At 50.3% G+C, this 27,238-nt stretch overlaps 1 protein-coding gene across 2 annotated transcripts in view; it reads right to left on the bottom strand.

Moving 5' to 3' along the window:
• Window positions 1–27,238, bottom strand: part of LOC146808676 (uncharacterized) — an 86,727-nt gene that overhangs the window by 8,402 nt on the left and 51,087 nt on the right. For both annotated transcript variants that reach the window (XR_014965481.1, XM_085614212.1), the window contains exon 3: window positions 4,397–4,493. Coding sequence is in view for 1 of the 2 variants with exons in the window: in XM_085614212.1 (XP_085470338.1) it covers window positions 4,397–4,493 (97 nt within the window). In the remaining variant the exon portion in view is untranslated. The remainder of the gene's footprint in view (window positions 1–4,396; window positions 4,494–27,238) is intronic.

The following is a 27,238-nucleotide window of genomic DNA, read 5'->3' as shown; positions in this document are numbered from 1 at the left end:
GCAGTACCCTGACCGAATGATTTGGGTCACCCATTTGTCCGATGTTATGGACTCCCATACGTGGATAAAATCTTGTAGTCTGCCCCCGACCGGAGTGGAATGGTCTGGGGGGAGCGAAGGGGAGTCATTGTGCGGGTGGGGTGGCAGAACGGGTATTGTTGGTTTTGCCCCTGCCCTTATTGTTGTTGCCTCTGTAACCACCTCTTTGGTTGCCCTTTGAAAAGGTATTTTGAGGAGGGGATTTGTAGGAGGTAGAGGCATTATCGGTGGAGGAGCCTCTACCTGTGCCACGAAAGGACGAGCGTCGAAAGGAACGCTTAGAGGCTTGGGTCTGGAGCGCTCCCATAGACTTCGCTGTGTCTGTATCTTTCTTCATTTTTTCGAGCGCTTCGTCTACCTTTGGGCCAAAGAGTGTTTGCTGGTCAAAGGTGTGATTAAGTATTGATGTCTGGACCTCAGGCTTGAACCCTGATATCCTGAGCCAGGCATGGCGGCGAAGCAGGACACTGGTGTTTATGGCTCTAGAAGCAGTGTCTGCTGCATCGAGGGCACACTTAATGGAGGTGTTTGTGATTAGTTTGCCCTCCTGTATCAGGTCATGAGCTTGGCGTTTGTATTTCTCTGGAAGGTGCTGCATAAGAGCCTCTAATTCATCATAGTGTGCTCTATCATATCGCGCAAGCAGTGCTTGTGTATTTGCAATGCGCCACATGTTTGCAGCCTGGTAGGCGGTGCGTTTACCAGACGCGTCCAGAAGTTTAGATTCCTTGTCTGGTGGTGGGGCATCTCCTGAGGATTGGGAGTTAGCCCGCTTTCTAGCTGTGGAGACAACTAGGGAATCTAGAGGAGCAGGGCCCTTGATGTATGCAGGGTCTGTGGGTGCCGCCTTGTACTTCTTCTCTATTCTAGGGTTTAGTACTCTGGCTCTGACAGGGTCTTTGAATACCTCTGTAGCGTGCTTGGTGACACCCTTAAGCATGGGTAAAATAGCAGTGGAACGATCTTGTAAATCAAATGTATCCAGTAGGAAGTCTTCTTCCACTGGTTCCGTGTGCATGTCCACCCCATGGTAGTGTGCTGCTCTCTGCACTAAATGGTGAAACCCTAAAGAGTCCTCTGGAGGAGACGGCCTTGATGGGTATAGGTCGTCTTGAGGTACATTGGGTACATCAGGGTTATTATAATCCTCCCATGGATCTGGGGTCCCTGGTGGAGTGGGATCCATTGGGGCGTCCCCTGGGTCATTGTCCGGGTCCCCGTCATCCGGGTCTGGGGATGGGGCCGGATCGTAGTGAGGTAAAGGTGGAGGGGGTGGTGGTGGGAGGGGGGGTGGCAGTGGGGAGGGTACTCTAAGGGGAGAAGTAGCTGAGTCCCTCTTTTTGGGTGGAGGAGGAGGAGCCGGAGCCTCAAGGCGACGCTTCTTAGTAATCACAGTCAAAAGGCCAGTCTTTGGATCTCTGGACAAAGTCTTTTGTAAAGGGTCTGGTGTAAACAGAGCCAATGGCGCCGAGTCGTCTGTCGGCACCGGCGATTTCGGAACCGGAGGTTTCGATGTTCTGTGTACGCCCTGCTTTTTGGAGGTCTCCGTGTGTTTCGGCGTCGAATGCTGTTTCGGCGCCGGAGCGTCGGTGCCGACCGATTTCTGTTTGTGTTTGGTCGGCGCCGAGTGTCCAGGCTTCGGCACCGGTGGTTTCGGAGTCGAGCTGGATTTTGCAGGCTTCGGTGCCGAGTGGTGTTTATCGGCACCGGGCGTCGGCTGGCTCGATCCCGAGCTGCCGTGAGACTTTGAGTGCTTCGACACCGGGCCCGAAGGTGGGGTGATCGAGGCTTTGGTTTTGGTTTTGCCCAGGCCGGCAGGCGAGGGAGTAACCGGAGTCTCTTTGGTTTTCGGTGCGGGGCTGGGAGGGGGCATTGTACTCACGGCCCGCTGTCCTGGTGTTACGTCCTCCAGGTCGGAGTCGTCGGCCTCGGAAGCGCTGACGATGTCTTCTCCCAGTTCGGTGTGTGTCTGCCCCGAAGCTTCGGCGTCGTCTCCGAAGATGTCCGGTGGAGCTGTCGAGGATGAGTGCGCCATGGTGCGTCGAGCCCTTCGATCTCGGATCGTTTTCTTCGATCGAAAAGACTTGCAGGCGGGGCAGTCTCGAGCCTCGTGTTCCGGAGAGAGGCAAAGGTTACACACCTGATGGAGGTCGGTGTGGGGAAATTTAGACCCACATTTTGGGCACTTTTTAAACGGAGTCCTTTCCATCGGCCGGGACCGGAGTCGCGGAGGGCCCGAAGGCCGGTGTCGATGTACGGGATGGAAAAAGTGCCGCTTCGAGAGATGAAGATGATGAAGGAACTCGAAGAATCGAGGATTTTCCGTCGAGGCTGGAACCGTAGAAGTTCGAAGCCGGAGTACGAAGTATCACATCCGAGCCCGATGGCGGAAAAAAACAATCTCAGGATGGAGCCGAAGCCCATGCGCAGTACGGACCGAAGGAGGAGTCACCAAACTCGTGACTTCCAAAGACGGTCCAAGAAGAAAAACAAACTGCAAACATCCGGGCCCAACACCAGATGGCGACCTATGCTAAGTGTACAATCTGCAGCTCATATGCCTCGAACATATGAGCTTCCCCACCTGCAGACAGTAGTAGTAAATAAAACTAACGTGAGTCTGCATCATGTGGCTCATATCTGTTTCTCTTGGGTGCAAGCTTAGCTGACTGAGCTGGCATGCCGGCTACAACAAGGTTATGTAATTGGGCTAAACTACAGATAAGAACAACACGACTGGTGTACCGGTCCGGAGTACATAGTACGATTATATTTATAATGTCGGAAACTCCCACAAATGTTAGAGTCCAAGGAAGTAGGAGTAGAGAATAGATACTTACCACCAAATCTCAAATGTTATGAACTGTGTTTGCTAGTGATACTGTGACACTATGTGTTGAATGATTTTAGGGGCATATCAACAACAACCGGCGATAATTATCGCTAAGCGCACTTAGCGCTTGGATAATTATCGCCGGCTAGCGTGAATTTTTATCGCTGAGATAGCGTGCTATTAGCAACGCTTATCTCAATAGCGATAAAAATCTACACGCTAACAGGCTAACGTGAGATTATCGCTGGAAACCCAGCGATAATCACACGTTACCTTGTTGATAGGGACAGGCAAACTTAGCCATGATATCTTCCTTCCATAGGATATCATGGCTAAGTCTGAAAATTAGCAGACGTAAAAAAGCAGCGTTAACCGCGGTTAGCGCTGCTTTTTTTGTCTCTAACAGGGTTAGCGACATTCTTGATAATAGGAGAAATGTCGCTTAGCGACATTTCTCCTATTATTTTACTCTGGAACGCCCCCTTTGCATCTCATTAGAGATGCAAGGGGAAGCGTAGAGTAAAAGGGTGCTAACATGCAAATTTGCGTGTTAGCACCCTGTTGTTGATAGGGCGCTAGTTTTATCTCTGCTTTTTTGGCTTTTAAAGCCAAAAAAGCAGAGATAAAGCCCTTGTTGATATGCCCCTTGGTGTTTCTGTTTTGCTAAGAGTATTGCCTACAACATGTTCTTTTTCTTTCTTGATATAGATACTCCATCCACACCCACGAAACCATCAAGGAAGGAGTTGGCCGCTAGGGCCCGGCGCCGGAAACTGGAGGCCATCTGTGAGCATTATCGCCGGCTGGTGGCTCAGGCGGAGGAGGAGGAGGAGGCGGCTGCAGCTGCAGCCTCCTCCAATGCCCCGGGCCCCAGTCAGGCCCTGCCTCCACTTTCACGGTGCCGTGGTCCGGCAGCCGGCCGCCGGCACCCATCAATATCAAGCACTGCTGCCCCCCACCCTGCATGTAACTGCAGGGCATTTCGCCGCCAGCTGCTCCGCCGGGTGGCCCACTTAGAGGAGAACCTGGAGGAGCGGGTAAGGATCCTGGTTGATCAACACCTTAAGGCCCGCCGACGATAGAGGACCTCGTCATTTGCCCCTTTTTTAATTCCTTTTGTTGGTGGGTGGGTTTGTGGGCATTGGGGATTCATTAGAACATTGGGACTTTGGACTTTCGTTTCGTTTCGTTGTGGACATTGGTTGGGGTTAGGGAGGGGGGTGGGTTAGGTCAGAGCGGGATAGTTTATTTTTGTTAGGGAAATTAAAATATATACTATTTACTTATACGATGTTAATGTTTTGTGGTGGGTTACAGTTTTCCGAATTCAATCTAAGTTACATGGTTGTTTACTTTGTTTTCGTGCTGCTACATGCCCACAGCCGGTGTTTGATTTAAAAGATCTGCCGATTTTGTAACACACAAACCGATAGATGCAGTACCCCTCACTGAGTTATTTTAATTGTCATAATAGTACTGTCAGTCTCGCCTCCTGGTCCATACCTCCCACCAAACTTATCTTACCTGTGATTGATGATGAAGTTCGGCACACTGATGGCTGCATGGTTGGTTTCCCAAATTAACGGACAAGATGCCATTATTGTGGTGGTAGTAGTAGACACTGGCAATAACATTTGAAAAAAAAAAGAGAAAGTCACTTGACTGAGAGACTGTGGGAGGTGTAGTAGAACAGAACACAAAGTAAACTACAGCATGGGTGGGCTAGCAGAAGAAGATCCTTGCACAGCCTCAGTTGAAATTCAATTCGTGTTGCTTTCACCACATCTGCCCCAGCAAGCGTGTGATCAATTGGTGTAAATGTAATGTAGTCATCACATCACACCTCAATATAAATCACACAGGGTTAGGGATTGAAGAATGGATGGGAAGTGGGGTTTTGGGAAAGGTTTGAGAAAGAAAAACAGACAGTATGCATGGACACAACAAAAGTAAAACACAATCTTGTAAGACGGCCATGATCCATTATCAAAGAAATCAAAGTATAATGTGAGAAAAAGCAAATGCATGCATGCTGAGGATGAGAACTTGTTGGTAATGATAATGAGTTGTACTTACTATAACTACTATTAGCCAATGAGACAGTACAGTCAAGGAAGAAATTGAAATTTGCCTTGCCTGTCTGCCGCCCTCAGAGCTCAGACCGAACCCAATTACATGATGTACCGGGCTTACTTTTATTTTTCAAGCAAGCAAAGGAAATTAAAAAATAGTTGTAGGGATCAATTACCAAACAAACCACAAGACACAGTCGTAATGATTGAAGAGAAAAAAGCAATCAAATAAATTTAAAGACGAATGATACTAAAGTTACTGTATTATCCTTGTCCAAATGTGGAGTTGCATCATTATCGTCATTCCTCTTGGTCCTCCCCTCCATGGACACTCCGACTCCGCACATCAATCTTGGGTACCACTGCCTGCCTGATGCGGATTGGTAAGGTAAGTGTGAGTCGTTTCTCCCACTATAGCACAGGTTAAAGGCCGGCCTGTAAGTGTAGATGGAAAAACAAATGAGGTATTGAAAAATTACTGCATTTAAAACAATAAACTCAATTACAGTGGAGTGCAAGACAAGAAGACAACACTCTGGAGAGAACACTTTCAGACTGAGGCAGCTTGGATAGGATACATAAGTGTCTACTCTACAGCCTTAAGGTACAACAACAACGGGACAGGACTCAGGAGCCAGCACAGCCACAGAACAGGAGAACCGCGGCACAGGCCAGGCACCCTACCCCTTAATTACATTTTGAGCGAGCCAGAGAAATGTCATATGCACTGCAGCAACCGAGCATTTTCCAAACTAAGTGAATAAATCAATGCGCCACTGTCCCTCATACCACTACACTCTACTCCAGTCCACACCACTACACGGACATCTAGCCTAGGTCTGTGCTGTGGTCCTTGTTCAAACTGTTTACCTTTTAAGTCAGCCCATGAAACGCAGTTATTCCATCAATTTTCTCCGATCCAACTGACTATGTGCAAAGATAGTATGCTCAGCAGCATCATGATGATGACCGTGTGGTATGTCTTCTCCAACACCAACTCAGTCTGTAGTGACTGATTAAGTTTAGAATATATTCCATATTACTAAATTGTAACGGATATTGGCCGGCACCTGCAGTGGTAGGAGTACAATGTGGTCATTATTAAACAACAAGGAAACATTAACTGTCACCACACCTGAGTCACTTTTACTTTGTCGATAAACTAGTCTAGTTCTACTTCATGCACAATTATTCATAGTCAGCCAGCATCCAATGCAATGCATGCCACCATCATTCACAATAATCACTCATTACCTGTCTTGGTGTTCTCTTTGGCTGTCTGATCTGATGCCTGCCTAGCCTTCTGCCAGTCAGTGATGAGTTTCTTTCGGCTTGGAAACACAATGGAATATAGCTGGAGTCACGTTTCACTTCTTATGGAGGTACTGTTAGACGCAACATGTATTGTACTATTCTCCATCTCCATCCAATGTCTGGCTTGCTTGAAATGTACTTAGGGAGAGTAAGGAAGATGGAGCAGGACCCTGAGGAGTGGAGTGGACAGATATGCACAGACGTGCAACTTCAATAGGGAAATAAAAAGAGGAGACTGTTGATGGATTTGTTGTGATTAGATTTTGAACCAGAAAAACAGATACACAGTCATACACAAATAAAGGAATGGAGAACAATTTGTAAGCCTAGTTGTCAGGGAAGAGGAGCTCGTCCTCAAACTCTGGTGGTAGAGGCAGAAGTACGTCTAACAACCCACTACTTATGTCATCGAAGTCGCTCTCCTCTTCCTGCTGTGATTCACGTATTTTGTACTCCAGTGGTATAAGGTGTTGATTCATTTTGATCATGGTTAACCTCTCAACGCTTTTGGGCAAGAGACTGGTCCTTTTGACAGTAACAATGGCACCAGCAGCACTGAAAACACGCTCTGAAGAGACACTTGCAACAGGGCAAGCCACATACTTTATCGCCAGCCTGCTGAGCACTGGCCATTGGCTTCTTTTCCCATGCCAATACACCAATGGGCTTTGCTCCATGAAGACCTCTGTTGTGTCATCTAGATAGGCCTGAACCATCCGCTCAATGTTCAGGGGTGCTCCGATTTCCTGGGCCTCTTTAGCCTTTGCATCAGTCATGGACGTACAATACCCTTTCCGTAGAAACCAATCACCTGCCGTTTTTTTAAATGTGCCTGATGATCCTGTTGGTGCTGTTGATGTTATTGCTGGCAGTGTTGTTGACTGCTGGGAGGCAAACGCACTGCTCTTGGCCTCTGAAGTAGAACTTGGCTCTGGGTGCCCTGCAGTACTTTTTCTGCCCTGGGGGGGCGGGCCTTTAATGAAGATCCTTTCGTTTTCAAACTCAGTGGCTTCCTCAGCTATCAAAGTTTTGTACTGGGCAACATTCACTTCTGAAAAAGGAATGACTTCATTACTGCGCAGCAATAATTTGTAACGTGGATCCAAAATTGAGGCAGTAATGTAATGTGGATGTGACACAATGTTATTTTGAATCCTTGTATTGTGAGATAAGGGAGCGGATAAGGTGTCTGCCAAATAATATGCATCTACTTTGTCATCCACACCTGTGTACATTTCTGACACCTCCTTCAGCTCTTGCTCTAGCATGTACAACAATGGGATAGCTTGGCCCATAGTACAGTCCTCCCTGCTCACTTCACGCGTGAAGACCTCAAAAGGAAGTAGCATCTCTGTCAGGCATTTGACGAGGTCCCTTTGGGGCATCTCAACGGTCATGCCTTTCACAGTAGGATCTCCTGACCTTTTCATGACATAAGCATTGAGTGGTATGTACTGCTCAAACAGACGCTCAAGCATGTAATACGTTGAGTTCCAACGTGTTGGCACCTCCTGGATGAGTGCTTTGACTGGCATTTTATGCTCACGTTGAATGACCCTCAGTTGCTTCCGGTCTTTAAAAGAATGGTTGAAATGTGTGCATATTCTTCTGCAGGTGGTCAGTAAGCTGCTGACTTTGCTTTCATTTTTCAGAAAGTCTTGAACAACAATGTTAATGCAGTGTGCCAAACACGGGACCCTGAAATAGCCACCATCTTTCATGGCCCTAACTACATTACTGCCATTGTCCGTGGCAACAAAACCAATGGTAAGCCCTCTTGGTCGCAGCCACTCAAACACCTTGCTGTTAAACTCATCCAAAATGTTAGCAGCAGTATGAGATTTCTCCATTGCAAACATGGCTACAGTTGCATGTTTGCGAGTGTCTTTAAAAATCTCAGCGGTGTCAACAACACCGTCAGATATCTTATCTTTAACACCCGAAAAAGAGACCCAGTGTGCAGTGATGCACATGTAATCAGTGGCTTAGCAACTGGTCCACATGTCTGTTGTCAGGTGTATACTCTGAACAGCACTCTTTTTTTAGGCTTTTCCAAGCAATTCCAGCACGTCGTGATGTAGTGCTGGAACAGCAACTCTTGCGAAATAGTAGCGGCTGGGAACTTTCCATTTTGGGCAGATGGTGGTCACAAACTCAAGAAAACCCACCCCTTCAACAAAAGAAAAAGGGAGAAGGTCCAGTGCTAACATTTTTGCCAGCTTTGAATTGTACAAACGTGCTATTGGGTGGTTGCGTTCGTACTGTCCCTCCGGCCTACTAAACATGCTAAGAATGGTAGGCTGCATGGTATTCCTTCCTGTGGTTAACGTCGCACTTTTTGGGCCAGCAGTACTCCTTGGTGTCTCAGGCTGACTCTTACTCTTGTGCCAATGAGATGTGGCTGAGGATGTGGGCGTTACCACTGCAGTGCTGGGGACAGGGCTACTTTGTGTACCACTACCGCAGAGAATGTCTCCCTCTTCTTCCTGTTCCACCGGGAGCGGACTTTCTACTCGTTTATGGCCAATGGTTCCAGTTTTGAAGCGACTAAGGTGCTCCTCCCACTGGATTGCGTGGTGTTTTTTCAGATGGGTCATTTGGCCTCCGGTATCATAGTTTGTACCAAGCTTACCACGACTAACAGAGGTATGACAAACGGAGCATATAGCAATGTTCTCCTCCTTTCCGCTAACCGTAAAGAAGTCTCACACTGGAGAGCTTAACTTTTGTCTCCTGCTGGAGGTGCCACTCCCACTTCCAATGCCGGATGAACTGGAGGGTGTGTGTTGAATTTGACTCTGTGCAGGACCACTACCTACTTCTGCTGAGGTGGTGCTTGTTGTGCTGGATGTAGGACGCTGCCGGCCCTTTGCTAATGTAAATATGGAAGCTGGAGGTCGTGTTGGTGTTACCTGTGTTGGAGGTATGCGTGCTACATCCCTCGCATCCATTTTGGATAGTGTAAAAATGTCTCCATCTCCTCAGGCCCGGGAGTGATGTTTGTGATGACTGGCTCATCATCATCATCATCATCCTGCTCTTCTACATCAACATCCATAAGTGTAAGGCTTTCTGGAACCTTCCTTTTCCCATGCCTGCTCTTGTGACGTGTCTCCCTCTCAGACTCAGTTTGTGGCTTCCAAGTGGCATCTAGATCATCAGAAGGGGGGCTTGGTGAAGAACTTGATGTACTAACCCTCCTATTCCTTGCTGGGGATTTGGATGCCAATGGAACTTCTAAAGGAGTGACTTCCTCTTCTTCCTCTGCATGAGGCTCAATTTCCTGAACTGCCTCTACTTCGGGAGGAACAACAGCTACTATTGCGGGCGGTGGCTGCGGCTGTTGACCACTTATCTGCTGTGTTGATGATGTTCCCTCCTGCGTTGATTGTGTACTACTTTGAGATAGCGATAAGTTTAGTTCAGGCTCAGCATCACTGCTTTCCACCATAAGGCTGGCTACCTCTTCCACACTCATCTGCTTGGGCCTGGGTTGGTGGGTTGGGCCCACTGATGTGGAGGTGCTGCCCCCAGCTTGGCCCCCCGACATCGCTGCTGCAGGCGTCATTTTTGGTGTACCAAAAAAGGTTTTGGGAGGCACACCAGACTTAAGTAACACTTCCTTCTTCTTCTGTTCCTTCTTCTCCATGGCAACTTTCTTGGTACCGGAGGACCTGCTACCTGCTTTCTTTGGGGGCATCTTCAACAGATGTCAAAACAGCACTCAGTTGAACAAGTTGCAGAGAGGCCTGGTCAGGTCACTCACACGTCACGTTGTGTACAGCAGCAGGACGTCGGTCTGGCACCACAACAGTGGATGATGATGACACACCTCCTCTGTATTTTGTGCACCTAAAAGCAAAAAAGCCAGAAGAACATCAGTCAAAACATCCATAATATAACATATAACTTATTAGTGTCTGGTGGGTGGTCATCACAATTATTAAATTTTATAAAGTCAGTGAACAACAACAATATAGCCAGCCATTAAGAGACTGACAAGGCCAGGGCTCCTGGTGTACTTGTACTGTGTACACTCATGAAGAAGAATAGCAAGGAACAAAAACCTAAATGTAGTGTAGCCTGTTTGCCCTAAATAAAAATGTGTGCATCTTATGGGATGGATGCAGCATCAGGGAGCAACAACAATGAACATATACTCATAAACACTAAAGGCGTTTATTTCCAACATCCAAAAATTGAAATCTAACCCCGTAAAAAAGTAAAGGCCACATTTTACAATTCAATCCAAAGCCATACATGATGTTGAAATTTAACGCACAACACAAAAACAGTTGTTTAACTTCCATGCACCCATGATGATTGATGAGTAGTACCCCTGGGCCTACTGTACGACTAGGCCACAAGCTTGGAGGCCTATGGAAAAAGCACAATGCCTGCCTTCCTAAAATGGCCGCCACACACATGCACAGGCCACCCACCACAAATAACCAAAAAGTGATTACAAAGGACAGGAACAGGAAGTTGTAGTGTCTGTGGAACTTACTTCCTCTCATAAAAATATTTTCAAAAAAATAAAAGCTTCTCCGTGCTCCAAACCTACATTTCAATGACAGCCTGAGGAGTTTTTTTTGCAGAAATGCACAAAAAAGCGTTTGAGAAGGATCTATGTTGCTTGCGAGATATTGTTTTCCAGATTGCAAAAGCTGCGTGTTCGGGATCGCGAACTGTACAAAAAGGCTTTATCGCGTGCGCAAACACGCATATTGCGAGCGCAAAAATGACGAAAACTGTAAGTCCGCGTTGTCGCGCTGTGCAGAGTTACCAAAAGTACGCGAGCTGAATCCCTAGGCTTACATACTGGCTAAAAAGCCCAATTTATTTAACACATACCCAAAAAATGCTATTCCACCCCAAAACACACCTTTTGCAATAAAACCCAAAGCCATCCATGGTGTAATGAAAATCAACAGACAACACAAACTGTACATTTAAATAACGCACCAAAGATTGGAGGCTGACTACCTCTGGGCCTACTGGCAGACTAGGCCACAAGCTTGGAACCGGATGGCAAAAGCAAGCACACTGCTTGGATGGCTCCACAAAATGGCCGCCACACACCCACAACCACAAGAAATGGAAGACAGTCAATGTACGCCTATGGCAAAAGCACAATGCCTGCCTTCCTAAAATGGCCGCCACACACATGCACGGGCCACCCACCACAAATAACCAAAAAGTGATTACAAAGGACAGGAACAGGAAGTTGTAGTGTCTGTGGAACTTTCTTCCTCTCATAAAAATATTTTCAAAAAAATAAAAGCTTCTCCGTGCTCCAAACCTACAGCTCAATGACAGCCTGAAGAGTTTTTTTTGCAGAAATGCACAAAAAAGCGTTTTCGAGAAGGATTTATGTTGCTCGTGAGATATTGTTTGCCAGATTGCAAAAGCTGCGTGTTCGGGATCGCGAACTGTACAAAAAGGCTTTATCGCGTGCGCGAACACGCATATTGCGAGCGCGAAAATGACGAAAACTGTAAGTCCGCGTTGTCGTGCTGTGCAGAGTTACCAAAAGTACGCAAGCTGAATCCCTAGGCTTACATACTGGCTAAAAAGCCCAATTTATTTAACACACACCCAAAAAATGCTATTCCACCCCAAAACACACCTTTTGCAATAAAATCCAAAGCCATCCATGGTGTAAAAGAAAATCAACAGACAACACAAACTGTGCATTTAAATAACGCACCAAAGATTGGAGGCTGACTACCTCTGGGCCTACTGGCAGACTAGGCCACAAGCTTGGAACACTCAATGTAAGAATATGGCAAAAGCACAATGCCTGCCTTAACAAAATGGCCGCCACACACATGGCCAGGAGGACACAACAACAACAAGCATAATCCAAGGGGAACAAATAAAAGAAATACAGGCCTTTATGGAAAAAGAAGCACGCACTACTAAACTACCACCACAAAATTGCCACAAGCCACATGGGCACACAGTCACAACAGGCCATGGAAAACAATGAACTGAAGCAGCCCTATAATATATGACCGGACAAAGGAGGCCTGCTTAACAACACAGCTTTAATACACAAATGAAAATCAACAGGGCTACGAAAGGATTGATAAGAAGTTACACATCAAGCACACACATCCCAACAGAGAAATACACCACAGCCACATTTAGCATTTCAAATAATCCTATGCCATACATGCCCTACATGATGTTGAAAATTCTACAGACACCCCGAAACATGAACCCATGGGTACCCTACTGGCTGAAATTGCAGAGAAAAACAACTAGGCTCCTATTGAAAGCACAGGCCACCCGCCACAACAATAATTTTAAAAAACAATGAAAAACCCAGAAAAATGTAGGTAATACAAGCCCCAATGAAACAAACACACCAATTCTCCAACTTACTTGTAGTAAATTAAATCTCAAATCAAAAAGTCCTCAAAAAAATCCAATCCAATGGTATAAGCAGACAGACACAAAAAGTGATCCTTCCAGCTCCAAATCCAAATGAAAGTGAACAGCACATGCACAAAGCACTGGGAGGAGCCTGCTGGACAGGAACAGGAAGTTGTAGACTCAGGGGCACTTCCTTCCTCTGGAAAAAAAGAGTTAAAAAAATTAAAGGAATTCTCCTTACACAAAAGACTACAGCAAAATCACAATCTGAGGAGTTTTTCTGAGCTAAATAATCATTTTAGAGAAGGTTTTATGAAGATCGCGAGATATTCTTCGCCAGATTGTAGTTTTTGCATGTTCGGGATCACGATCTTACCAAGACAGCCGCCGGAAGACAGCTCGCGCTCCTGAATGACGTGCTCGCGTTCGCACACTCTCGCGGGCTTGGGCAGCCATAGTACCAATCTCGTGGCGCTCGCGAACCGACAGAAAAGCAAGTTGGCGATCGCAGAATCACGGTAAGACGTTACCGCGCGCGCGAGAATGAATATTGAGCGCGCGAGGAAGCAAAACTACTACGCTACGCGCTAGATTGCGTAGCAATCTGCAACTTCGCGCTCTATGCGAATCGCAAAGTTGCCTAAACTTCGCAAGCTCCGCGAACGGAGCGTAGTTCAACGCCCAGGCTTACTGCAAACCAACCTGTGTCCAGTGATGAGGACAGTGGAGAGGAGGAAGGTGTTGACCTGCGTCAACAGCTCATCACCCGCTACTTTACTTGAAGGTGGGTGACAATGTACAACATACCCATTGTCTGATGATGTTGCTGTTGTTGTGAAGGTGTATATGTGAGCTTTGTGACTGCAGCCTGTTGTCAGCTCAGTGCTGGCTGCCAATGTTTCTGGGACAGGGTAGTTTGGCAGATACAGGATGTTTGTCGGTTCTGTGGCTCAATGTAATGTGTGCAGATTGGAGTACCCTGATGACAAGTGTTGTGTGATGTCTGTGATGCCACACCCAGACCAGTGAATGTTGTTCTGTTGTGTTTTCCTAGGTGCCTTCAACTTCTCCTTGCCTACATACAGTAATACTCCTGGTGCATTGTGATCATGTTGAAGACTGTACATCCTGGAATAAAGACGGAGCAGACACAACAACATGTGTGTAAGGAGTTTTGTTTACAATGGTGACATGTGAGGGAGTGGACATTTACATTGAGGTGATTAGTGGAGCAGTGAGTTGACAGTTATGGTAAATTAGATAATCGAGTAGTCACCACATAGATGTGGTGACCCAGTCCAACAGACAGTTGCCATTCACAAGGCAGTGTGGGGAAGGACAGTCCAAAAAGTCAATGCAGTGGTGAAGAGGGTTGCCATCATGGCTGGCTCCGTGACTGGTGCTTGGCAGATGCTTTGCCTCCACCTACTCCCAGGGTTTTCTTAGGACGACCCCTTTGCCGCTTGGCGGGGGGATCCTGCTACAGGGCCAGTGGGGTCTGAGGACTCACCCCTCTCTGTGGCCGCAGTGGAGGATGATGAACTGTCCTCCTGCGGCCCACCAGAGGGAGGTGGAGGTGTTGGTTGTAGCGCAGGCCTGTCCCTCAGTACCGCCCAAGAGGTCCACAATTTGTCCCATGCGGGTGTCAATGGACCTCATCAACAGGATGAGCTCGCATAACAGTTCGTCCGACTGGCCGGTTCGTCCCTGGACCCGTTCATATGCTCCAAGGACTCTGGTGATGTGGTCCAGGGATTGGGTCCCCGCCTCTTGTTGTCTGCCCCTCCCACCTGGCTCTGCAGGTTGCTGGTGTTGTCCTCTGCAGTGAGTTCTTGGTCACCTGTGGGTCAGATGGGAAATGGTCATGGTAGTGCACCCCGCAAGCTTTGTGTTAGCTGTGTGTCATTCACTGATGGTACATTACACAGTTGACTGATCATCACATTGTTTTCTATGTGCACTACTGTGCCTCCTGACATGATGCAGTGGTACATGCATTACTTGTCCATGGTGTGAGGTGACAACACATACCATGCGCCACGTGAACAATTTGAGGTTACAGAGACCTGTTGACATCTAGGGACTGGCACAACATATTATTTCATTGAGGACTCTTTGTTGATTTGTCTGACCTGCAAAACACACAAGATGATGGACGGAATGTTGCACATTGGCAAAACATTCACCCCCAGTCACAGATCTGGGTTTAATCCATCGTTTTTTGTTTTTTTTTAAACTTTATTTATAAAGTTTTTAAACAATACAGACACTTGCATCGTAATCAGGAGCATGAAATCAGTACATCGTTCTCATCAGTATTCGGCACTTATGATCTTACAGGTCCATCCGGGTCCAGCCCGCCTTCCCCCGGACCATCTCAGCGGTATTCGCCCCCAGAATCTATCCACATCAGCAATACAGCGGAGTCTGTGCAGCGTCAATCGGCTCATTCCCTGCTTTCCCCTCCTCCCTCCTCCCTGTCCTCTCTAATCTCAAGCCCCACCCCACATTTCGCAGCAGCATGTCCCTGCGGGTGTGCAAGTAGATAGCCTGGCAGTGGCCCCCAAATATCGCCAGGCCTAGAGGACCCCGGCAGCAAGTCCGCGTAGGTTCCTAGTTGTTCCTGACAGTAAATCAAGTCGTCAAGCCATACTTTAAATTTCCGTGCTCTCCCCCTACTCCAGCGACATGCCACTCGCCGCTTTGCCAACAACAGCGCTAGTGCTACGTACTTGCGATAGGCAGCCTTTAATGGCTTAACATATCCCAGGATGGCCAATAGGGGCGTGGGTTCAACCCGATCATTTATCATCGTAGCCAGGGCATCAAACACCTTTCTCCAGTACTCATGGATCTCCGGGCACTCCCAAGCCAAGTGCAGAAAACCCGCATTCGGCGCCTTGCACCTTTCACAGTTATTCTCCTCCCTCAGCTTGTATCTGCACAGCCTGGCCGGCGTATAATACACTCTGTGCAAGAATTTATAATGCACAATGCGCAGTCTGCCGCTAGCCGAGACCTGCTGTGTCTGCAGCGCACAGTACTCCCACTGCTCATCCGTGAGCTCAATGCCCAACTCTGCGTCCCAGCCCGCGCGGGCCGGGGCAGCCACTACCTGCCGCTGTGTGTGAACAGTAGAGTATATCAACAAGACCAGGCGTTTCGCCGTCGCGCTTTTAAGAAGTAAATGGAGTGGTGCAAGTTCAGGGGGCTCGTCCGGGAAACCGGGGGTAAGAGAACGTATGCCCTGCCGAAGACGGCTATATAGGAATGCATCGAGAGGAGTACTCGGGGAGTCCTGAAGCATATGGGCTAGCGTGCGAAATCGACTACTGTGGTACAGATCCCCCCATGTGCGAATGCGCACTCGTTCCGCAAATCTGCGGAACACTGTCTCTTGCAGCAGGGGCATGTTGGGGTGGTAGACGAGGGGCAGCAGCGGGGAATAAAGCATGGGCGCATCTAGCATGGTACCGATTCGTTGCCACGCCGCTGCAGTGCAAGTGAGTGTCGTACCCGGTGTCCCCCTGCCAGTAGGCACCTCCCAAAGCGCTCCGTCAATTGGGATGGGGTGAGCAAGCCAATGCTCCGCTGCGACCTGCGGCATATAGCGCGGCTGGCGCACCCAGAGTACGCATAATGTGCCTGCGCACTGAGATAGTACAACTCAAGGTCAGGCACTCCGAAGCCCCCCTGCGAGTACAGCCGCGTTAGGACTGCCCATTGTATCCACGAATGCCTGACCCCCACACCAGGCGTATCAGCTCAGACCGCAATGTTTTAAAAAAATAATTACCGGGGTAAAACGGTATATTAAGGAATAAGTACAGCAGCTGGGGTAAGACCACCATTTTTATCAGGGAGGCCTGACCCGCCATGGAAAGCGGGAGGGAGATCCAGCGGGTCACGCAGTCCGCAATACGCATCAAAGTCGTGCCATAGTTAAGACGCATGAGCGCTTCCCTGTCCCTCGAGATCGTAATGCCCAAGTAGCGCACCTCATCCTCACACCACTCCAAGGGGTAGTCTAGTGGGAATCGGGTCGCGGCGTCCGTCAATGGGAAGACACATGACTTACACCAGTTTATTTGAATCCCAGAGAGTCTCCCAAACACTATGAACTCACGAAGGATCGGGTTCAAGTTGACATGCGGCTCTCAGACATACAAAGTAATGTCATCCGCGTATAGGGAGATTAATATGTGTCTCATGTTGCAGCGCAGCGCCTTATCACTGTGATGCTGTCGTAGCTTCGCCGCCAAGGGCTCCACCGTGAGAGCGAAGAGTAAAGGGGACAGAGGGCATCGCTGCCGGGTGCCTCTTGTAACCAAGAAAGCACTCGACACGCGCCCATTCACAAGTACCTTGGCCATGGGCATGCTGTACAGCAACCGAATCCAAGAGAGGAAGAGAGGTGGGAACCCCATACGCAGCATCACCCCAAACATGTAATCCCATTCAAGGGAGTCGAAGGCCTTCGTGGCATCCAAAAAAACTGCCGCCAGGGGAAGTTCAGGCGCAACATTATTCAACACCGAGAAAAGGGTGCGCAGGTTATGGGAGGTCGCGCGCCCAGGCACAAACCCCGATTGATCAGGGAGCACCAAAGCTTCCATCAGTAAGGCCAGCCGGTTGGCAATGAGCTTGGCCAGAATTTTGACATCGCAGTTCAGAAGTGACAATGGGCGATAGGAGTCGCACAGGCGTGGCTCCTTCCCAGGCTTCAATATGGAAATAATCAGGGCCTCCCACATAGACGGCGGGAGGTGCCCGACCTCCAGGGCATCTTCGTAAACCTCACGCAGTATGGGGGCCATCTGATCTATATACAGTTTATAGAACTCAACCGGTATGCCATCTGTGCCGGTGGCCTTCCCGGATTGGAGCTGCATTATAGCCTCCCGCACCTCGTCCAATTGGAACGGGGTGCAGAGGAACTCCCGCTGTCGGTCACCCAGCCACCCGAGGGCCACATCGGCTAGGTAGTCCTCCAGGTCCAGCACCCCAGCTCTCTGTGTGGTATACAGCCGCTCATAATGTGCGGCGAAAGCATTGAGGATGTTCGTCGTATCTCTGTATACTTCCGCCCCCGGGCCTTCCAGCTCCAACACAAGGGAGGAGTGGCGTGGCCTCCGGATAACGTCCGCCAGCACCTTGCCCGGCCGCTCTCCCTCCCCATACCGCCTAGCCGTCCAGTATTTACCCCGAAACCGTGTCTCTCGGTGCGCTTCCGCCATATACTCATTAAGCTGCTCTCGGAACTTGAGCTGGGTGGCGCCATCCGGGCACTCAGCCAGCTGTGCTTCCAGCCCTTTTAGGTCTCCCTCTAGTCGCCGCAGGGTGCCAACAATATCCTTGAGCCCCCCCGCTCCCTTAGATATGCAGTAGCCGTGAAGCGTGACCTTAAAGGCCTCCCAGACAGTCTCGACATGCTCAACTGTTCCTTTATTTCGGGCAAAGAAGCTGCTCACCTCCTCCCCCAGCCCATCCTGAAAAACCGGGTCCAGCAAGATGGACGCGCGCAGTCTCCAACTATTGCGCGGGGGCCCGTAATCCGCCGACGACAACGTAAGGCGGACAGGGGCATGGTCAGAGTAGGTACGCGCCAGGTGCTGCACCTGCACTATAGCAGACCCCATTCCACGGGACACAAAGACATAATCCAAGCGCGCCCAAGATGCCGCCCGTGCTGTAAAGTGCGTACCCTCCCTCGCATGTGGGTGCAAGTGGCGCCAGGTGTCCAGCAACTGATAAGTGCAGAGTATGTCATGAAGGGCCGCCCTTGCCCGGGTATAATGATGCGCGGCAGGGTGGGACCTATCCACCCCCGGGTCACAGGTGACATTGAAATCTTCACCCCAGATAACATGATTGGAGCCCACCGCAAATATCTCAGCCCATAAGGCAGAGTAAAAGTCAGGGGTGTCCACATTGGGACCATAGCAGCAAGCCAGTTTGACGGAGTCCGAGCCCAGCCTACCCCAGGCTATGCAATAGCGCCCCTGCGCGTCCCAGGCAGTACCCGCCAACTGGAACGGGGTCTGTTTCTTTATGAGAATAGAGGTGCCCCGGGCGTAGGTGGAGTAAGAGGAAAAAATTTGGTGGTCCGCCCATCTACTGGCGAAGGTATTTGGGCTCCGGGGGCTGAGGTGCGTCTCCTGCAGCATAGCGATATGCACCTGGTGCCGATTGAGATAAGCCAGTATCTGTCGCTTTTTGCGCGCATCCCCCAACCCCCGAACATTCCAAGTAAGGATGTGCAAGTTGTTTCCTACTCCATCCGGCATAAGTAGACACAATTCATACCAGTCAACAAAGGCCATGTCCGCCAGGCACAGAGCCCCAGCCAAAAGCCCCCACAATGCCAGAATGCAATTTTTGCTGCCCTCTTGGGCCTGTCAGCTAGAACCATGCTCAAAGAATCTGATCGCGATCCAGCCACAACTAATAAGAACAAGCAAGTCTAATAAACACCCTGTGAAAAACCTCCCCCCTCCCACTGAAGCATCCCCAACTTGCCAGAGAGAAATCCCCACCCTCTTATCCCTCCCAAACAAAAAACGTAAAAACAACAAAACAAAAAACTCAGCAATCCCAGAACAAAGTCCAATAAGGCAAGAACCAGTCCGCATGGCCCAGCCCATGCAGTCCGCCGCCTCAGGGGGCTACCCATGGGGGATTGCTTAGGCGACTGCGCTCTCCCTCCCCGCCCCGCCAGGTCACCGAGCATAGTAAGGCTCAGACACAGGCGGGCCGAGAGTGCCCAGCCGGTTAACAGTCATTCTTCAGTGCGAGTACATCGGTGAGCAATACACAGTCTCTTCACCAACCAGCCACCCCGCCCATCAATCCCCAGCATCTCCATGCTCATAACCTAGGACGAATCCCTTAGGCCCACATGCAGACCATGCATGGGGCAGGAAAGAAGGCAAGACTACTTCTTCTGTGTGTCAGCATCCACTTCCAATGGTGAAGGGGGGCGCGCCGCCGTGCCGCTGTCCATTCCGCGGCCAGTTCGCTTCAAGTGCTTATTAAAGTCCTCCACCTGCTGCGGCGACGTGAAGAACCGCTGCTGACCCTGATGAGTGACTCGAAGACGTGCAGGGTATAACAGCGCATAATCTATCTGAGCCTGCCGTAGTTTGGCCTTTACCGCTGTGAACTTGCGTCGCTCCTCCTGGACCAGCGGAGTGAAGTCCGGGTATACTGTAAATGCGTTGCCGTCGTATGACAATTGCTTTTTGCTTCTCGCTATCCGTAAAACAGTGTTCCGGTCCCGGTAATTTAAAAGTCGCGCTATGATGGGGCGAGGCGCACTCCCGGACGGTGGCCGCTGGCTGAGTGTACGGTGCGCCCTCTCAACAATAAATTGCCCCGAAAGGGCATCCGCTCCTACAGTTGCCAGCAACATCTTTTCCACATAGTCCTCCATCCTCCCCATATTGGTGGACTCCGGTATACCCACGACGCGTACATTGTTGCGCCGGCTACGCGCCTCCAAATCCTCATTCTTCGCAGCCACCACCTTCAACAGTTTCTCCATGCGATTGACCTGTGTGGCGATGCGGGCAGCGGAATCCTCAGTGTCCGATATGCGTCTCTCAGCTTCTGTGAGCCGATTGTCATGGCCCTCCAGTTTGTGTGTGATCGCCTCAATACGCGACGACATCCCGTCCATCTTGTCGGCCATAGTAGCGAATCCCTGCCGTACCTCCAACAGGATACTCTGGACATCAGCCGTCGCCACAGGTCCGGCGCCCCGGGGTCCCTCCTCTCCGTCCAGCTCCCGCTCTTCCTGCGAGGCGCGCATACCCTTCTTGGGCGCCGCAAAATTCAGCTTGGGCTGTCGCGTATCTGTCTTCCCCATGTCGCCGCCGCTGTATCACGGTCTCCCCCAGACCGTTCTGACCCTCCACGTGGTCGCCCCCAGGCGCCTCAGTGCCGATCTCCACCAGATCACCCGTCCAGACAGCCACTCAGGGGGGAGGGGGGGGGGGGGCGGTCCAGCCCTCCAGGGCCTCTCAAAAGGACAAGTTCAAAGGCCACAGCACGAGGCCCACGGCGTCGCGGGGGGGGGGGCACCGGTCCACTACCAGCACCGCGCCCCACAACCAGGCATCCAGGGCGCAGACCACTCCAGGCAGCACCGTAGTTCCACTCACCCTGCCGGAAGCGCCCTCTTTGTCCTGTCATGTGGATATCTTGATTCGTACCACCAAACATGCTTTCTTAGTTTTCGAAGGGTCCTTGTCTGGCCCCATGGCACTGCACATGTCAATAGGTGTTGTGCATGATTGTGTCCTGACTTTCACACTTTGGTAGCTGTGACAATTTCCTTTGCTTACCTGTGTGCACACTGTGCGTGGGAATGGGGTCGGTGTGCATATTTGTGAAATGAGAGGGCTGATGTTGTCATATGGCACCGTTTCTATTGTCACGAATGGGTGGGTGCAAGTACTGACTACTTACCTGTTATGTGCTCACATTTGGCTTTGTTGTGTGACGCATCTGTGTGTGCGTGGTGGAGGCTTACATCCTGCTCAGTGGTGTCACAAGACAGAATAATATGTCTACCTACGTGTTAGTTTGTTTGAGGTGAGATATTAGATGCCACATGCATCTGGGTGGGGTGGGGGGGTGCTCCATCTTGCTGTACTGGTGGACAAGGGTTCATGGTGGGAGTAGTGGTGCAGGCCTCCCAACCCCAAACACCCTCTCAGGGAAGATGGCTACCTACCTGTAAGTATGATGTGGGTTATGTAATGGCTGACACATGCTTCTGGGTGGGGTGGGGGAGGGCTCCTTCTTGCTGAGGTGTGGGACAGGGGGCATGGTGGGAGTAGTGGTACAGGTCTCCCACCCCCATACACTCTCCCAGGGAAGATGGCTACCTACCTGTTAGGTGGAGGTGAGCAATGGAATGGATGCCACATGCTTCTGGGTGGGGGAGTGCTCCATCCTGCTGAGGTGTGGGACAGGGGGCATGGTGGGAGTAGTGGTACAGGCCTCCCACCCCCAAACACCCTCCCAGGCAAGATGCCTACATACCTGTAAGTTTGATGTGGGTTATGTAATGGCTGACAAATGCTTTTGGGTGGGTTGGGGGAGGGCTCCATCTTGCTGACGTGTGGGACAGGGGGCATGGTGGGAGTAGTGGTACAGACCTCCCACCCACAAACACCCTCCCAGGCAAGATGCCTACATACCTGTAAGTTTGTTTGGTGTACTTCAATGGCTTGCAACTGCCTCTGGGTGGGGGAGTGCACCATCCTGCTGAGGTGTGGGACAGGGGGCATGGTGGGAGTTGTAGTGCTGGCCTCCCACCCCCAAAAACCCTCCCAGGGAAGAAGACTACCTACCTGTTAAATGGAGGTGAACAATTCAATGGATGCCACATGCTTCTGGGTGGGAGTGAATGCTCAATCCTGCTGAGGTGTGGGACAGGGGGCATTGTGGGAGTAGTAGTACAGGCCTCCCACCCCCATACACCCTCCCAGGGAAGATGGCTACCTACTCGTAAGTTTGTTTGGTGTACTGCATTGGCTTGCAACTGCTTCTGGGTGGGGAAGTGCTCCATCCTGCTCAGGTGTGGGACAGGGGGCATGGTGGAAAAAGTGGTACAGGCCTCCCACCCCCATACACCCTCCCAGGGAAGATGGCTACCTACCTGTTAGGTGGAGGTGAGCAATGCAATGGATGCCACATGCTTCAGGGCGGGGGAGGGCTCCATCTTGCTGAAGTGTGGGACAGGGGGCATGTGAGAGTAGTGGTACAGGCCTCCCACCCACATACACCCTCCTAGGCAAGATGGCTACCTACCTGTAAGTTTGTTTGGTGTACTGCAATGGCTTCCAAATGCTTCGGGTGGGGGGAGTGCTCCATCCTGCTGAGGTGTGGGACAGGGGGCATGGTGGGGGATGTGGTACAGGCCTCTCACCCACAAACACCCTCCCAGGCAAGATGGCTACCTACCTGTAAGTTTGATGTGGGTTATGCAAAGGCTGACACATGCTTCTGGGTGGGTTGGAGGGAGGGCTCCATCTTGCAGATGCTGTGGGACAAGGGGGCCTGGTGGGAGTTGTAGTGCTGTCTGCCTGTACACATGCCCCATGGTACTGTTGGTAGCTATGTTAGGGGTGTGTGGAAGTGAGTGGATGTTGGATCTGTGAGACATGTTTTTGTGAGTGTGTGGTGCAGATGGATGAAATTTGTCCTAGGTGGTGTAGCGTTGTAGTTGTGCAAGACAGTACATAGCAGTGTAATGTTATACATTTGTTGGTACTTACCAGCCTCCACTCTCCCGGCTACTCCTGTGAGACTCTCTGGATGCAGTATGGCAAGCACCTTCTCCTCCCATGGTGTGAATGGTTTTGGTGGAATGGGAGGGCCACCACCAGTCCTCTGAGCCAGCTCACGGTTCTTGCTTCTCCTCTCCTTGACCACCCTCTTCCGATCATGCCAATGCTTCATGATCTCCTTTTTTGATCTTGGGGTGGTCCCTACTGCATTGACCCTTTGGACTATCCTTGCCCACATTTGTGTCCTTGTGGCTAATGGTGTCTGTTGGACCAGGCTACCAAACAGTTGTGGTTCCACTCTGACTATCTCATCTACCATGACCTTCAACTCACTCTCTGTAAATTTGGGCATTTTATGTGTTGCCATGGTGTGTGTTGTGCAAAGTGGTTGTTGGTGCAGGAGTATGAGTGGTGGGTGTGGTTGTGATGTGTCTGGTGTGTGATGTGCAGGGGGGTTAGTAGTGCAGGTGTGGAAGTGGTGGTGGTGCTGTGTGTGGTGTGAGTAGTGCTGGTGTGTTGCTTTGCCTATCCTTTGTTGTCAGGGTTAGTGGCCTTCAGTCTTGGAATGTTGCAAAGGATTATGGTCAGGGAAGGGGCTGGTTTTTACTCAGCTATGTGGGTGTGTCCAAATGGGGTATTGCTGTCAGGTGTGTTGTGTGTGTTGTCCTGGGAATTGTATTTTTTCTTTTTGCCATGTGGTTGTGTCATTGGGGTGTGTTTTGTGTTTTGGGGGGGCATGGCTAATTTGCTGTGTGCACTTTTTGGCCTTCTTGTGGGTTTTTTCATTTGTCCGCCATATTTTTCACGGATCGTCTGCAGCGGTGACTATGCTGGAGCTCGTCCACCGGCTCTCCCATTCATCACTGTTTGTGACCGCGGCGGTTGGAAACAGCGGAACGTACCGCGGGACCATCGGGGATATCCTAATTTCCCGTGCGGTGGCTTCGCTATGCTTGCGACGGGTTGTTTTTTTCCCGCCGCTAATCCTACCGCCGCCGACGGATTTTGGCCATCTCCGCCCGCTATGGGCGGTTTTTCTTGACCCCGTTCCTCCGCAGTCGGTATTTTTTGGCAGTTGATCCTAATTTCACTGCCGTTTTTTCCACGGTGCCGGCGGGTGGTGGTTTTTCGCTTCCATGGCGGTTGGGTGGTTTTCCGACTGCCATCCTAATCGGTCCCTCAGTTCTATTTTGTAGGCTATCTGTGTTGTTTTAGGTCATTTCTGAGGGGAGAAGCTTGTGGTTGGAAGCTGTGTCACATCGGTTAAGGTACGTTTAATGTAATTGCTTTTAAGCTTCATTTAGGAGTGGGGCGAAGGTAGTTAGGTAGTTTTTCGTGTATGTAATGTTTTGTTTTTTTAGTTTTTTGTGAGGTTTAGTTTATAGTTTTGCGTATACGAAATGCGGTTAGTGCATTGATAGGTCAGTGTTAGGGTTTGCTATATATGTTTAATAATGTTTAGAGTATGGTATTATTAGTATGTTTATGTGTGTTTTTTAATGATTTTACTGTATATTTGTGCGGGAGGAATTGTGCTGTTTTTTCCACAGGTTTTTGACGTTTGGAAGTTGCTGCTATGTTATGTTATACATTTTATAAAGCCACAGCTGCCCCAGCAAAGGGGAGTCCCAGCGCTGAAATGCAACTGTCATAGGCAGACCAAATAATGCAAAAAGCCACCAATTATGCAGAGAAAAGATACGTTTTTATGACTTTATGGAAGGATATTGGTCACAATATCGGGGGATTGAAAATTCAATATTCTGTGGGCGATACAGAGAGTTTTGTATTGAATACGATACTCCACTGGCAGCCAATGTAGTCTACAGATAGGGTAGGTGGTGGAACAAGATCTCGGCAAGCCACAGAATGTTGTGCCCTTTGAAGGCGGAGTATCTCAGCTTTGTTTGTCTCTAGATATAGGGAACTAGCATAGTCCAGCTTGGAGAGTATTGTGGCCTCGATGATCACCTGACCGATGTAGGGGTCGAAGAAGCCCATCACCGGTTTAAGCCCTTGTAGGAGCCTGAAACAGATCCTGGCTACCACTTTTGCTTGAGCCTAAAAAGTTAGAGCAGAGTCCACCCATACTCCCAGATTTTTGACTGTCTGCTTTGGGGCAGGCAGAAGGCCCAGAGTGGATGACCACCAGTGCTCGCTTCACCGATGAGTGTCCTTGCCCACCAACAATATCTCTGATTTACCCACATTAAGGGGCCCAAGTCCGCATGCCATCCTAGCTGTGCTGGGACCGTCTGCCATATGTGGGGTGGTCCCGCTCTGCTAAGTAGGATGTGACCGCCACCCTGCCGGTCGCATTCTGCATTTCTAACATTGCGGTGGGTGCTGCTGTAAGCAGCACCCGCCGCAATGGTAAAATGGCCGCGTGGTGCCTGCCACCTTGTGCATGGCAATGCAGGGGGGGTACCATGGGTACCCCCAAGTGCACTCCCCACCACCCCTGGCGGCCCGCAACGGGCCCACATCCCTGCCAGCCTTTCCATGGTGGTGATGCCTTGTCAACCCGACATCATAATATGGATGGCAGTACCACCATGTTTTGCCACTGCCGGCAATCGTAACGATTGCCAATCGGCGGAAAAGCGGCGGACGGACTTTCCGTCCGCTGCGGTACCCCCCACCATGATAATATGGCGGGGGTAAATCAAGTTGGGATGGCGGGCGGATCGCCATCGCCGGGCCGGCCGTGGCGATCTGCTCGCCATTATAATCACCCCCTAAGTAGGAGACAGTTGGCGTTCATCCAGTCAGTGATGGCAGTTAGATCTTCCTTAAACGTAATCATGTCCCGCGCAGAGTCATCTAATAGTGCTAGCACCAACTGTGTGTCATCTGCATAAGACACCACAGTTAGCCCTCTGCTCCGGGCTACTGCTGGCAGGGGTTGAACATAGATGTTAAATAGGATTGGGCTCAGAGCGAGCCTTGAGGAACCCCTTGGTGGACAGCATGTACCTGGGAGCAGAAGGAGGGCACGCAGTAGCGGTCCGTAGAGGGAGTTCCGTGGGGCGGAAAGGCGGGGAGGGGGAGGGGCAGGCTGGGGGGTACTAAACACCGGAATATGGATAATTGGAGGTAAGTAAACAATTAAATAAAACGAATTTCGTAGCGCGCGCTGCACCGCATTTTGTGATGCAGGGCGCGCTACGAAATTAGTTTTATTTATTTAATTGTTTACTTACCTCCAATTACCCATGTTCCGGTGTTTAGTACCCCCCACCCTGCCCCTCCTCCGCCCCGCCTTTCCGCCCCACGGAACTCCCTCCACGGACCGCTGCTGAGGGCACGGAACTTGGAAGGTTCTCTCTGACAAAAAGGAGGTGAGCCTGCCCAGGGCATGGCCGCCTATGCCGACATCCTCTAAGAGGTGAACATGACAGGAGCATCAGAGTGGTAAAAAGGAAGCAGGGTGCCATGATTGCTGTGGTGGCCATGTGAGGAGCTTCGCAGTGGTGAGATAGAAACAGGGTGTTGTCATCTCTGTGGTGAACCTGCGAGGAGTGTAGCGGTGGTGAGAAGGAAGCAGGGTGCCGTGATCGCTCTTGTGAACATGCAAAGAGCGCCGCAGCAGTGAGAAGGAAGCAGGGTGCCGGCATCTCTGTGGTGAACATGCGAGGAACGTTGCAGCGATGACAAGGAAGCAGGGTGCTGTGATCTTTGTGATGAACATGCGAGGAGCGTCACAGCATGAGAAGGTAGCAGGGTGGTGTGATCGCTGTGGTGAACATGAGAGGAGCATCGCAGTGGGGACAAGGAATCAGGGTGTTGTGATCTCTGTGTTGATCACACGAGGAGCGTTGCAGCGGCAGAAGGAAGCAGGGTGGTGTGATCGCTGTTGTGGAAATACAAGGAGTTCCGCGGCCGTGAGAAGTTAACAGGGTGCCATGATCTCTGTGGTGAACATGTGAGGAGCGTCGCCGTAGTGAGATAGAAACAGGGTGCCTTAATCTCGGTAGTGAACATGATAGAAGCATTGCGGCGGTCAGAAGGAAGCAGGGTGCTTTCATCTCTGTGGTGAACATGCGATGAGCATTGCAGCGGTGGCAAGGAGGCCGAGTGCTGCGATCTCTGTGGTAAACATGTGAGGAGCGTTCAGGTGGTGCGAAGGAAGCAGGGTGCAGTGTTCTCTATGGTGAACATGAGATGTGTGCCACAGCGGTGAGAAGGAAGCGGATTGCCGTCATCTCTGTGGTGAATATGAGAAGAGCATTGCGCCAGTGAGAAGGAAGCAGGGTGCCATGATCTCTGTGGTGAACATGAGAGGAGCTTTTATGGCAGTG

This window comes from Triturus cristatus, chromosome 7, assembly GCF_964204655.1.
Source record: "Triturus cristatus chromosome 7, aTriCri1.1, whole genome shotgun sequence".
Classification (NCBI taxonomy): Eukaryota; Metazoa; Chordata; class Amphibia; order Caudata; family Salamandridae; genus Triturus; species Triturus cristatus.
This window is presented reverse-complemented; position numbering and strand designations above follow the sequence as displayed.